At 44.1% G+C, this 14,362-nt stretch overlaps 2 protein-coding genes across 4 annotated transcripts in view; one reads left to right on the forward strand and one right to left on the reverse strand.

The window, feature by feature from the left end:
• The window catches only part of ANKRD45 (ankyrin repeat domain 45), a 12,525-nt gene extending 987 nt beyond the window's left edge, over window positions 1–11,538 (reverse strand). For 2 of the 3 annotated variants that reach the window (XM_006767011.2, XM_015566058.1), the window contains exons 1-4: window positions 11,417–11,538; window positions 8,963–9,356; window positions 8,379–8,549; window positions 1,926–2,020 (exon numbers count right to left, since the gene is read on the reverse strand). In XM_006767011.2, coding sequence (XP_006767074.1) covers window positions 1,926–2,020; window positions 8,379–8,549; window positions 8,963–9,341 — 645 coding nt within the window. In that variant the 5' untranslated portion in view covers window positions 9,342–9,356; window positions 11,417–11,538. Of the gene's footprint in view, window positions 1–1,925; window positions 2,021–2,549; window positions 3,061–8,378; window positions 8,550–8,962; window positions 9,357–11,416 lie in introns of those variants that run through there. The other variant, XM_015566059.1, reaches the window with a different exon arrangement.
• Window positions 3,311–6,178, forward strand: LOC107183630. The gene is made up of 2 exons (XM_015566060.1): window positions 3,311–4,575; window positions 5,487–6,178. The coding sequence occupies exons 1-2, from the start codon at window positions 4,252–4,254 to the stop codon at window positions 5,742–5,744; spliced, it is 582 nt and encodes a 193-aa protein (XP_015421546.1). The 5' UTR covers window positions 3,311–4,251; the 3' UTR covers window positions 5,745–6,178.
• Window positions 11,539–14,362: the final 2,824 nt, after the last annotated feature.

The following is a 14,362-nucleotide window of genomic DNA, read 5'->3' on the forward strand; positions in this document are numbered from 1 at the left end:
TATCGTGTGTGTGTGTGTGTGTGTGCATCCAAAGCAGTACACTAGTCCACATGCAGCACTCAGTATGCAGCCAATATGGCACGCTATCTTTATAGCTATGCATCTTTTATACCATTATGTGAACTGTGACACATTAATAAACGTATGTAGTGGATATGTTCATATACACTAAAATACATGCTGCAGATCTGGTTTGAAGCAAAGTAATGAGTATCGGTGGACCTCTCCAAACAATAGAAGATGCAGACAGGCACCACCAGGACTATTAACCCTGCTTCTGTGCCCCTCCTTATCCACCCGCCCCCCCATCCACATCCAAGAGGCTTATACCTTTACTTTCCTTTTAAAATAGTTTTACCCCATATGTTGGCATCCCTAAAAATATAGCTTGATATTGCTGGCTTTTGAGCTTTGTAAAAATCTATGTAGTCTTTGGTACATTTTTTTTCACTCAGTTCTAAGATTCATTCATGTTGTTGGGTGAGATATTTACTTAGTACATCTCTATGTCACTAATATAATTTCATTACTTTTTTTTTTCCTCAAAAGCTTTATTATTTCGTTTGGTCCAATGCATGGGAGAGAGCTTCAGGGTGGTTAAAAGAATCGTCAGTGGTTTCAGGGAGAGGCTCAAGTAAAAGCCAGACACCAGGGGAGAGAGAGGGGCCCCTCAAGGGCCTCCGGGCTCCACAGGCTCCTAGTCCTGCTGGAGGGTGAGCCTTTCCTAGAGCGACTCGCACCGCCCAGCCTGGGGGCCGCAGCCTGCGGAGGAAGCCAGGTGTGGCCCTTCTTCTTGATGAGCTTCACCTCCTCACCCGGAAGTGGCTCTGCAGGAAGTCACGGAGCTAAGGGCCTCCACGGGTAGAACCACTTTAATATGATTTCATTACTTTTTTTTTTCTCGAAAGCTTTATTATTTCGTTTGGCCCAATGCATGGGAGAGAGCTTCAGGGTGGTTAAAAGAATCGTCAGTGGTTTCAGGGAGAGGCTCAAGTAAAAGCCAGACACCAGGGGTGGCAGAGGGGCCCCTCAAGGGCCTCCGGGCTCCACAGGCTCCTAGTCGTGCTGGAGGGTGAGCCTTTCCTAGAGCCACTCGCCCGGCCCAGCCTGGGCCACGGCCTGTGGAGGGAGCCAGGTGTGGCCCGTCTTCTTGATGAGCTTCACCTCCTCACCCGGAAGTGGCTCTGCAGGAAGTCACGGAGCTAAGGGCCTCCACGGGTAGAACCAGGGCCTGCAGGTCCAGGAAAGCCTGGATCAGGGTCCTCCCCAAGACCAGGGCGGTCTCCATGGCGCCCCGAGTTCTGCCCACTCATCTGGGGAGGCCTCAGCGTGTCCTGGGAGAGAGTGCGGCCACCTCGCTGGGTTTGCAACTTTAAGAGACACTCAGGCCCTCGAGCTTCATCTCCACCATCTCGCCCAGAGAGAGGCAGGTGTGGGCGGCCCGCAGAAGCAGGGATGGAGGGGTTGGAGTCCGGGGGGGAGAGGGGGGGGTGGTGTCAGGCGGTTGACCTCAGCCTCTGCCTCGGTGGGATAATTCTGACGGATCTGGGAGCTCATGGTTGTTCAGCGATAAGGGGTTAAGGTAGAAAAGAAGCTGGTGTGTTGGCTGGTCCGGAGGTGGTTCTGAAGGTGGTGACTGGATAAGACGCAGGAGGGCGGCCGGAGGCTGCGAGAAGGGGCGTCCCTGGGTCTGTTCTGTCCAAATACTTTTGAAGCAAGAGACAGATCCGGGACTGCCGCGGGCACTGCCTTTCATTACTTTGTATTAGTTCATCTCTTATCAGTCATTAAGAAGGGGAGGAGGGAAGGAAAATGGAAGAAGAGAGCAGTAAGGACCACCACCTACCTCTGGAGCTTTAGCATAAAATTAAAGCTATAAGGAAAAATCTCAGACTTCAGAACCAGCAATGATCACAATGTAGTACCTTGTCTTCTTTGAAGAGTCTCCCTGGTCCCTTTTCTGATTCTGCAAGAGTGGCAGAGACCTTTAGGATGTATCTTTTCAGAGCCAGCCTTGCAGCTGAAAGAATAGGCAATAAGATGTACACAAATAAGACAAAGACCAAAACATGTGCTCAGCTGTTGGTAATGGACTGTTACATACCCAGAGCCTGAAAGGGACTGTGTGGAGGAGATTTTTTTGTGTTTGTTTTTATTGAATTTCAAGAAAGATAACAACTCAACCGGCATAGCATTTGGGGCCTTCTAAAATTCACAGCTTTCCCACATGCAAATTACATTTACCCCATCCCCGCATCCAAAAGTCTCAACCCATTACAGCATCAATTAATGTCCTAATGTTCATTGAAAATATCATCGGCTCACAAGTCTCAAATCTCATCGTCTAAATCATCTAGACCAGTGGTTCTCAACCTGTGGGTCGAGACCTCTTTGGGGGTGGAACGACATTTTCACAGGGGTCACCTAAGACCATCGGAAAACACCTATATAGTTACATATTGTTTTTGTGATTAATCACTATGCTTTAATTATGTTCAATTTATAACAATGAAATTGGGGGTCACCACAACATGAGGAACTGTATTAAAGGGTCGCGGCATTAGGAAGGTTGAGAACCACTGATCTAGACCTGGGTGAGACTTCAGTATGACCCTTCCTCCCTGGGGTAGAATTCCTCTCCATCTGGAGACCCATGAAACTAGAAAACAAGTTCTGTACTCCCCAAATACAGGGATGGGACAGGCGCCGAGTAACAGTTGTAGACACTGCCATTCGAAACAGGAGAAAATAGAAGAAAAAAAGGAGTCACTCGTCCCTAGTAATTTCAAAATCCCACGTGGCAAACTCTTATGCATCAAGGCCTGGGAATAACCCTCTACAGACCAAGGGTCCCCCCTCGGCCCCGCAGCTCCGGCAGAGCCATCCTTCCCTCTCCATGGCCGTAGCACGCTTTTGCAGCTGAATAGTTTCATCGGTAAGTTCCAGTGTGTAGACTTTGGGGGGTCTGGCAGCCTTTTTCCATTTTGTTCTTTCTTCGTCCCTTTGTCCAAACTGGTAGTGTGTCTGCTGGTATAACATCCACAAAAACCTTGAGTCTCCCTGCATGTCACAGAGTCATTCCATTAGACTAGAGCAGCCGTGGGCAAACTACGGCCCGCGGGCCGGATCCGGCCGTTTGAAATGAATAAAACTAAAAAAAAAACAAACCGTACCCTTTTATGTAATGATGTTTACTTTGAATTTATATTAGTTCACACAAACACTCCATCCAAGCTTTTGTTCCGGCCCTCCGGTCCAGTTTAAGAACCCATTGTGGCCCTCGAGTCAAAAAGTTTGCCCACCCCTGGACTAGAGGCTACGCCAGGGGTCCTCCTCTCCTTTCTGGCCTGACTTCTGCTGAGAGGGCTGCGGGGACCCATAAGCCTGAGCTCTCAGCACCAGCAAAACATGAGGTGGCCACACCCCTGGCTTTCCCTCCAGAGGACACCTTCCTGACAGGGAATCTCCTCGTGTTAGCAGTTTTGCGATCCCTCTAGGCTGAGAAGTTCCCAAAACATCAAGTCCTGTTTTCCTTTCCATAGCAGGTTCTTTCCTCAATTTATCTTACTCCTCTCACATTTTACTAGGAGCAACAGAAAGAAACCAGGTCCTGTCTTCAACACTTGGCTTCGAAATCCCTTCAGCTAAATGTCCACATTCACTTCTAATTCAGCTAAGCTTTCTGCCATGCCAAATTCCCCACTCCTCACCCACTACCTAATGGGCATAGGTTAAAAGGTGTAGGTACTTTTTTTGCTTAATTTGAAAGGAAGAATATTTCCGAGCGAAAAACCAAAGTGATTGTAGGTTGTGTAAAATGGCATAGCTACAGATATTTTTAAAGCAGATATAAAACAGCCATACTTGAGAAGGGTTGGAAGGGATATAGGTAAATTGTTTCCATGAAACTCCATTAATATGATTATAGTTTTAATTAATTAGCTAGCAAGACATTAGTAAAGTCTTCATTTTTCATAGAATTGAAGTAGCTTAAATAATTCTAGTATAAGGCAAGAAAAAGTATCCCAGGTGACTGGCTAAGTAACACCTTTTAGTTCCAATGTGGTTATGACGTCACTGACTCTGTCCATGAATCACTGACTGATGATGTCACAATGATCAGCAGTGTTTATTTTCCCAAGTAGAAAGACTACCTTCCGTGTTCTTATTAACTAGTACTCGGGGCATCCCTGCTCTGTTTCTGACCAGAGTGTTGGCCATAGATTTTTTTTTTTGTCCCAATTGAGAAAGATGTCCATTCAAGAACTACCCCTGATGTTTCTTCTGTTGTGTGCCTGCTTATTGAAGGAAAATTCCTGCATTTGTGATGGAACTACCTGGGCTAAGGTTGGATGGGAGATATTTCCTGAAGAAATGCTTTATCTAAAAGTTGAACCTTCTCCATCTCACTGTCTACCTTACCCTATGGACAAACTATGGTGCAATTTTATTAATATGGATGTAATTGCGAGTCTTGTGTATCTCATATGTATTTTAGGACAAGCTATCTCTCTAATCCTGCTTGCTTTATCTGTGCATTACCTGTGGATGAAGTGGAAGAGACACAAGAAAGAGGTAAGTTAGTGATGCAAATAGTAGTAGTCCTAGGATATCAGAGTTTAAAAGAGAAGATTACCAGCTTCTTTGAAGAAAAGTACGACATCTTTTTCCTCTTTGCAATCTCCCGCAGTCCCTGCCATTCACCCCCAGCATCTAGCACAGTGTCTGGCATATAGTAGGTGCTCAACAAATCAGTATTAAATTAGAAGGTCCTTAAAATAACCTAGTACAATCCCTCCCTTTCAAGTTACAAAATGCATCAAGAAAGTAATGAGCTACAATGAGTAGAATGTACAGGAAATGAAGTTACCTGTCTGGGCCCAGAGGTAAGTCATTTGATCCTTCTCAGCTGCCTCACCAATACAATGAAGGATGTGAAATAAGATATCTGTTAGATTCCTTCCAGATCTATCTAAGAAGGCTAAGTGTGTAAAAGTTGGCATGTATTTTTTAAATGGACTGTAAACTAATGTCTAAAGTTTGGATAACTTTCTGGGAAATGGCACTCTTTAACTAATTTCCCACTTTGCCAATGACTCCATATTTTGAGGCAATCATAAAAGCTCATTGACTTTTACAATAAACATATTGCTATAAAATGACCCTGATGTCATTGCATTATACTTTGAAGCTGTTTAGTAAAGGGAAATATTTTGCTAATATTCAAATAGCTTCTCCCAGCAGAATGCTCTAACCATAGAAAGCACTTTTTAAATGTTTGTTGATGATGATAATGACTATTGTCACCTTTCACAGGGGCATGCACAAAAGAGCATTTCTTCTGCCCTCGGACCTGTTTTCTGTAATGACCTTTCTTTCATATAAATCAGTAAGGTGTGGTGTTTCAGTACAGCCATCCAGAAAATTTAATTTGAACTATAGCAAGAAAACAACCTATAATTTCATTCGCTTTTCCCCCCCGTTAGCTGAAAAAACAAGCCTCCATAGACACAGTCGGTAATGAACCGGAAAGCCAGTCCATCAATGACATAGACAAACTACTCTTCAAACTGTTGGCCACAACATCCATGATGAGTGAGTACCTGGACCGGAAGGCCCAGCGTCCTTCGTCTAAGAAATTCAAGCATGGAAAGCTCAAGTACAAGAACCGAGGAGGAACCAGAGAACACCACAAACGTGTGAATGTGGTTCTGTCCAAAATGGAGACCACGCAAAGCGCCTAGAAGAGAACGCGAATAAGGTTCAAAATTGTTCCCTGTGAGCCTTTCTCATTTTTTTTGCCAATTCTTTACTGAAATTTTGCAAAGTCCAAGTTAAAGATATTTCTATTCAGCTGAAAAGGCATCCGTACTTTCTAAAGTACCGGGGAAAAGATGGCCCACAGTCACTACTGCAGATTTAAGTATTTTGTTCTTTTTAATGCATCACATTACAAATCATTAATCGAGCTTTAAATTAGAATCTTTAGTGTTTTAATAAATCTCCAATTTAAATAATATTTGTGACTTTTCTTGCTTTCCTGAGCAAATGTTATGGCCACTTAATTAAGAAAACTTAATTTCTCATCTCAGATGCCCTTTGCTAGAATAGTACGCAAGTATCAAGTAACAGATTACTTTTTTTAATATTATTTTTTCCATTTTTAGTATAATAAATGAATTGAGTATCAACACTTTTTTAAAATTTCTGAGTTTTGTTGCTCGGCTATCTCAATTTTTTAACAATATGGTTACCATATCTTCCAACAAATACTGGGAGACTGATCTGAGACTAGGATAGAAAGTTTGATTAAAAACATGAAAAATCCCAGAAATATATGCAAGATCTAAGGCTGGGTAGAGGGGACTTAAGGAGAGGGGAGTAGGGGGGGACACCTGTAATATTGTCTACAATAACATTTAAAAAACAATTCTTGGCCCTAGCTGATTTGGCTCAGTGGATAGAGCGTCGGCCTGGGGACTGAAGGGTCCCGGGTTCAATTCCAGTCAAGGGCACATGCCCAGGTTATAGGCTCAATCCTCAGTAGGGGGCATGCAGAAGGCAGCCAATCAATGATTCTCTCTCATCAATGATGTTTCTAGCTCTCTCACCCTCTCCCTTCCTCTCTGAAATCAATAAAATATATATTTAGAAAAAAATAATCCTTGAAATAGAAATAGTCTTTACAAAGTAATAGAAAGCAATAGTGTCCATCTTAGGTTATTGTGGATTAAAAGTTAATTTATAGCCCAGCGGCATGGCTCAGTAGTTGAGCCTTTACCTGTGAATCAGGAGATAACTGTTCAATTCCCGGTCAGAGCACATGCCTAGGTTGCAGACTCCAACCCCAGTGTGGTGCATGCAAGAAGCATCTGATCAATGTCTCTCTCTCATCATTAATGTTTTTATCTCTCTCTCCCTCTCCCTTCCTCTCTGAAATCAATAAAAATACCTTTTAAAGTTTATTTATGGTTCTACTTTCCAGACTCTCCTCCTCCTTTCCATGCTTCCTTAGCACGACCCTACCCACATTTCCACAGATGTTTGTTCCATGCCTTTGGAGTTCTGAACTATCAATTAATTCCCACTCAGAGAAAGCTGATATATTTTTCTTTTAATGGAGGACTCTTGAACACTTAAAAGTGTCCAAACCTTGAAAACCCAAAGAAATTTCTAACAGTGGAATTTTAGCAGTATGGAGAGGACTCTTTGGGGTAGGGAGTCCTCAACCCCTTAAACCTCTCCAGATGCCTCCTACTCTAATCGCTAGAACAGGGAGTGGAAGTGGCCTATACACTTGGAAGTCTGAATTAAACAAACATGAAATGTTGAATAGTTTGTGTTTCTGACATTCCAGAGCTACGTGCACTTGAAGCCACAATCCTTACAATTCTATCACTGGTCTGGAAACAGAATAAGAGTTGATAGTATTAGCACCTTTTTTATCTTCATCACTAGGAAATGTTAGGTATCATTCCCCTGAGAATGTAAGGACCCAAACAAAACAGATGGATATTAGGGACAGGAAAACAATAAAACTCCGCACCCATAAGCCTCAAACTGTTTCTTTTCAGAAAAGTAACAGCACAGTCTGTCCCTGGATTGTGTTTCTTAAGTACTATGGGTCATTCTTCAAAAAATGGGTGGAGTGTTGTTGTGTTTGTTTGTTTTTGAAGGCGGGGGGGCGGGTTCCAAGGTCACATAGGTTTCAAGTGGAGATACCCCTATGTAAACTCAAGCAGTCTGAAGCAAGAGCCCATGTACTTATGCTTTTATTACTCTGCAGCTTACCTGTGCAAACTAGGACTTGCCTTCCAGTAAAGCCATCTTGTCCCTGTCCTTCAAACAGGCCACTTTCACTCCCAGCTCTTAGAGTTAGCTCACGCCCGTTTCCTTCTATTATATTTTCAAATCCCACCCATTCTTCAAGGCCCAGCTCAACTCCAACATGCTCTGACTTCAAGACCTCTGTCCACTTCAAAAGCAGGTATGATGATCTGCTCTGCTGATTCTAACCCTTCATCATAGTCTCGCTGATCTTATTACTGACATGTACCTACCGTTTATCACCCCACGCCCCAACAAATGTCCAGAGGGCAGGAACAACCAGTTGTACCTACAACAATGCTCAGTGAGCATTGATTAAATGCTTGCTAAAAGCATGAGTGCAAATTACTACATAAAATGAATGCCTTGAACTTGATATTTACTAATTTTTTAACCGATGTTTGTATGCATGCAAATCTCTAAGTCATATTCTACAGGGCTGTGGAAATGACATATACAAAATATTAGTATGGCTTTTTGACCTTTGATGGAAGCACAGCATACATACAAATGAACCAGTCAGCTTACTGATACCTTGTGGCTGTCCTTACCTGCCCAGTCCAGGAATTCAACGCACTCGGTCTGGGAATACCGAGCAGCAACATCTCGAGCTAGCTCTTGCCGGAAGTTCAGAGCTTCTATGTCAACATCCAGTTCCACCACAAGCACTTTCAATGTTTCCAGACGACCCCAGGCGGCAGCACAGTGTAAGGGTGTATAACCTGACAAACAGCATGAAGCCGGTCAGGCCAAATGGACTACACTCTTCAAGATCGTCATTGCAGTAATATTATTGAGCAGTTACTGTTTACAACTTACTATGTACCAAGGACTGTGATATTTATAATTATCTTATTTGATTGTTACACCCTATGAGGAAAATACAATATTATCCCCATTTTGCAGATGAAAAAAGAGAGACACAAAATGATTGGGTAACTTGCCCAAGTCACACAGCAAATAGCGAAGTCTGTGTTCTTAACTACTGTGCTGTACGGTATCAGCGCGTATACACACATGTACATTCTTATCTATGTGTGTATACATTATATATGCAAAATATAAAGCAGGCACATCCTATTTATCCACCTTTAGGTAGTCATAAGTAATACTGGTGAGAGAAAAGGGAAAATACCTCTGGCTGTGTTGTCATTCAGATCCGCGCCATATTTTGCCAAAACTCTAATCACTTCACTCTGCCCAGCCATGCAAGCTGCATACAACAAATTTCTTCCAACAATGTCTTTTTCCAAGAGGAGCTGTATAGCCTGGTCATAGAGAGGGTTCTCTGGATCCTCAAAAATCTTCTGCAAACCTTCTACATCCCCTGTGAGAACAGGTTGTAAGAGAGGATTAAAAAGGCCTGTCTTTTCCTCCTCCTCTTCCTCCTCCTCCTCCTCTTCCTCTTCTTCCTCCTCCTCCTCTTCTTCTTCTCCTTCTTCAACTTCTTCTTGCTGTGAGACAGGTTCTGATTTTTCTGAACTCTCTGAGTCTTGGGGTTCTTCTAGATCCATTAACTCCAAAAATACCTGAGAAAAAAAAGAGTAATAAAATCTACTCAGACAAATTGGTATTTATTTATTGATTGATTCAGTCAGTCCACTGACAATATAGATGGGATGAAAATTCTTAACTGGCTTAAAAGCAATTATAAAATATTTCATCCATTCAACTAACAAAGTTTATTGTGCACCTACCAGAAGTCAATACAGTCGATGCACTGCCTGAATTCATTCTAAAATGCTGAACATGTGCTCTACATAGTAAATTCAATAGGAACAGTAGAGAGCAATGCGGGCTAGATTCATTGAGGAAAGATTGAAAGAGGATGTTAGAGTAACCCACTTGCCTAACCATGGGTCATACTGGGGAGAAGTGAAAAATTGTTACATCATTGGAGTCAGATTATTAAGATCTTAAAAAATTAGGCACTGATGTTTAGACAGAATTCAGTCTCTCAGTAATGGTTACGGAAAGCTTACCAATATCCTAAGTGCTGTGTAGGTATTATGTAAATTATGAAGAAGAATCAACTTTATTTCCTGCCCTAAACAACTTCGTTTTTTTAAGGGAAAAAGGCGACCTGTGCAAAATAAGTGTAATAAAAGGTGATAGATGATAAGTATCACATGAGAGGAAGTGCTATGGAAATTTACAAGGGACAGGATTAATTCCAGATGGAAGTCGTCACAGTGCTCACTCTGGCATAATACATATTAAATTGGGAATGATACAAAGAAGAGGGGCATGGTCCCTGCAGGTGTGTGAGAATGCTTGTAGCATCACTGTTCACAGAGCAAAAAGCCTGGGTGGGGGAAAACAGTGCCCATTAGCAGGAGCATAAACTGTGACATAGTTGCACAAGACAGTATATCGTAGCTAGAGTGATTAAATTACAGTGATGCTCCATGGGCGAGGCAGCTCTGACATGGCTCCCAAAGCCCCTCACCCCACACCCTGGTATTCACACCTTTGTGTAATTCTCTCCTTGTGAAGAAGGCAGGATATAGTGATTTTATTCTAATGTGATGGGATGTCACTTCCATAATTCACTTACAACAGACAAGGGCATGTTCTTTGGTTTCGGGTACATCCCCAGCAGGGGGGTGTGCAGGAGGCAGCTGATTGATGTTTCTCTCTCATCAATGTTTCTAACTATCCCTCTCCCTTCCTCTCTGTAAAAAATCAATTAAAAAAAAATTTTTTTTTTTTTTAAGAAAGAGAGACATGGGCAATCTCTAGCCAAGAGCCAGTAAGGAACCGAGGCCCTCAGTCTAACAGCCCAGAGGAACTTAAACTCACCAACAACCACTGAATGAAGGTGGAAGGGGATCTGCCCCTGTGGAACCTTGAGGTAACTGTGGCCTCAGGCAACACGCCACTGGGAAATGAGAACAGCACTGCTCTGCCTTGCTGACTGAGTGTGGAGAACAGCCCGACTTTTCCTTTGAACTCTCGAGTGTGAACTCTTTTGAGGCTGCTAAGGCACTAACAATAGGAAACCCATAGGTCATGGTCCTTGCCCCATGGGCCTTTACCGTCCAGTGGGGAAGACTCGGTAAATCAGCAATGACCGAGATATGGGACAGAATGGAGATAAGCAAAGCGTGTTTGAGAGTAGAGAATGGATATCTAAAGTAGACTCAGAGTTGGCAGGTCCGGGAAAGGCTTTCCAGGAGAGGTGACCCTTCAGGTTAGAAGAGTAGGCGTCTTAAAAGGAGGAGAAAAGGACAACCGGGTCACAGGAGCATACACAAACAGCGAGGAGGCAGTCAAGGCGGCCTGAGGTCCTAGTGGAGGAATAGAGCTCAAGGGTCTTTTAAACCAACTGGATTTTTTACAATGTAGTCCCTTGTCCCGGCTCAGGAAGGTCCCCAGGGCTAAGCAAAGGGGAGGCCTGAGGAAGAGGATGGGGAGCGGCAGCCCTGCCAAGAGTGGCAGAGGGGGCACCAGAGTTCGCCTTTCGGCCTGAACCCCGCAGGCACCTCCCAGATCCCCGAGGCTGGACCCGCTCCGCAAAGTTCCTTCCCCGCCCACCCCACCCGCCCGAGCTGCCCGGCTGGGAGCTACCCATTCCCCACACGCCCACCTGGGCCTTCGGCGCCGCCCGGACCCAGCACTCTCAGCTCCCGGGATCCCCGGCTTCCGCGGTTACCATGGCGACGACTCACCCCGACGCTAACGCTGTACACACGGGTCAAAATGCCAGGTGCGAGGATATGCGGGAAAGACGCAATCTTAATGATTAACATCTCTGTGTTCGGTGTGCGGGGGTTTTTCTTTATTTTGTAAGTTTTCTGTAATACGGTCTATATTTGTTTTACAAAAACAAAAAAATAAAATTTAAAAGTAAGGTGTGCCCATTGGTAGCTTATCTTTGGCCTTTAAATGGAAGAATTTTCCAGAAATATGAAGATGCCATCTAAAAACGACGAAAGACAGTAATTATAATGGGCAGCTTAATTTTCTAGTCTATGGGAGATCTTTCACCTATGGCTATGGTCATGGTCACCAAGCGGCATTTCCTGAGACCTCCCAAGTGCCAACTATGGCAGGAGTGGAAGGAACTTGGAAACTTTCTCTCTCTTGATTCAGTTATTTAAGATCCAAAACAGAGGATTTCTAAAAGGGGGGTGGGGTGGACAATGGGATGGGATATCAAAAGAATGTGCCCTCTGGTCCCTCGCATGGATTCTAACTGCCTTCTGGATTTTCCAGGCTTGCATTGTATATCCACTCTAGCTTGCTCACTTTTTTTTTTTAACGTTTTAATCCCTTGTTCCACTGCCTTGCATGGTAATCCTGGCATCGTGACCTCATTTAGTATGGGCCGTCACTCTCCATGCTTAGGAAGCCATTCTAGCGTCATGTTTGTACTATCTCCTGAGATCTTTGCCATGGTGCTTAGATCCCCTATCCCAGGAGAGTGCTTTCGAATTAAGTCTCCCCTGTTCAACTTTGTATTCTGTCCCCTTGTTCCAGCACCTTCAGAAGTCAGTCCTGTGTGTACTCCGCCAGATGTCTCCATCCCATTGTTAAGGTTCCACTTTTTCCCAACTAGTACCCTGTCCTGGCCATAGCAGACTTGCCAATATTGAGAGCTTAATCTTCTTTGAGGCTCTGCTACTCTCATGATTAAGTCCTGGACCTGGCCCTTAGCTTACAGAAGAGGAGAGCCTCTGTATTTGTTACCTAGGAAACCCTTCGGCTTTCCTGCTTAGCGTTTGTTTTTTAATATATTGTTTATTGATTTTTTTACAGAGAGGAGAGGTTTAGAGAGTTAGAAACATCCATGAGAGAGAAACATCGATCAGCTGACTCCTGCACACCCCCTACTGGGGATGTGCCTGCAACCAAGGTACATGCCCTTGACCAGAATCAAACTCCAGACCCTTCAGTCCACAGGCCCCTGCTCTATCCACTGAGCCAAACTAGTCTGGGCTGCTTAGCATTTAATAGCCAATTTATCAATCTATTTAATTAAACAGCATCACGTGAGCTTAGCAACAGGCCACCCCTATTTCTTCTATATATCTCTTTGCCTGATACATTGCACCCACTAGAACAGTGGCTCTCAACCTTGGCTGCACATTAGAATCACCTGGGAATCTTTTTAAAATCCTGATTTCTGGGCCTCATCCTCCGGAAATTCTGTTTCTTTGTTATGGGGTGAGGCCACAACATTAGTAACAAAGAAACAGAATTTCCAGAGGATGAGGCCCAGAAATCAGGATTTTAAAAAGATTCCCAGGTGATTCTAATGTGCAGCCAAGGTTGAGAACCACTGCACTAGAATGTCTCCTCCCATCAGAATATACAGTTTGCTGAGGGCAGAGCACCAAGAAATCGGACCAAAATCACAAAGCTAGTCAGTCACAAGACTAGGATTTAAACCTATGGGTGTCTAGACCTAAAGGCCATGCATTCTCCACTACAAGCTAACTAGCAAAAGTTATTCTTTCTCTTTCAGAAGCAAGTGGACAAACCTTTGAATATCCCCCGTGAAGAACTGTTAAAGGAAAATCTGGTTAATTTGTGCTTAACTGTATATTTATTAGGAAACCACCAAGTGTTTCACTGATATTACTGAAATTGTATCCCCCCTACCCTACCACTTATTTTTTTTCTAAATATATAGTAAAACTCACGTGGCTATGTGCTGTGGAAAAATCAGGCAAATAGCAAATCTGAAAGTTCCCCCCACCCCCAGAAGTGTTCTGCTAGTGTCTGGTGGTTAATTAAGTGAAAGGGCAAGTTGACACATAGCCTTAAAATCCTGGATAAAACTCTGGTATTTTGAAAGTTAAAGTGTGGAAAATCTCCGCGGTGGAGTCCACTTCTGATTTGGCTGTGCGTCCTCAGCAGTTTGCACATAGTATGGGCCTAATAGATATATGTCGACCCCATGCGAGCATGCGTCCATCTATGTGCCTACAGGAGACTCACCTGCTACAAATAAATCAAAATTCCTAGCTTTCTCTGACTAGGCTCGTCTTCCTATTGCCTTCAGCTGGGGAAAACAAGGGAGCGATGTGGGGGCTTCAGCCAAAGACCTTTATGCATTTATGCATAACCCGAGGACACAGACTATAGGGTGGTGAAGGCCTAGGGCGAAGGGGTGAGGGGGAATGGGGGCGGGCTGAAAGGAGACTATTGGGGGGAAAGGGAGCCATATGTAATACCTTCAACAATAAAGATTTTTATTTTTATTTTTTTAAAGGAGGCTTCAGTATTCAAATACTGCCAGTTCGGCTGTGAACTCGCAAAGTAGTCATCTTTGGGATAGAAAGAACTGGATGCAAGGAGAGCGGCTACTTCCGGAGCCGCGCCGGAACCTCTTGGCAGAATAAGTGAGTTCCAGAGGGAACTATTTAAGATGAGGACCGCTTCCTGCTGCCGAACGGAGCGAGGAACGGGGAGGAAGCAGCTCGAGGAGTGGCATCCTGCCGGCGCTAGCGGCTGCAGAGGCGGAGGCGGAGAGGCGGCGGCGGGCGGACCAGGCGGGGGAGGCTGCGGCAAAGGGACAGGAAAGTGT

Source organism: Myotis davidii, unplaced genomic scaffold (genome assembly GCF_000327345.1).
Source record: "Myotis davidii unplaced genomic scaffold, ASM32734v1 scaffold580, whole genome shotgun sequence".
NCBI lineage: Eukaryota > Metazoa > Chordata > Mammalia > Chiroptera > Vespertilionidae > Myotis > Myotis davidii.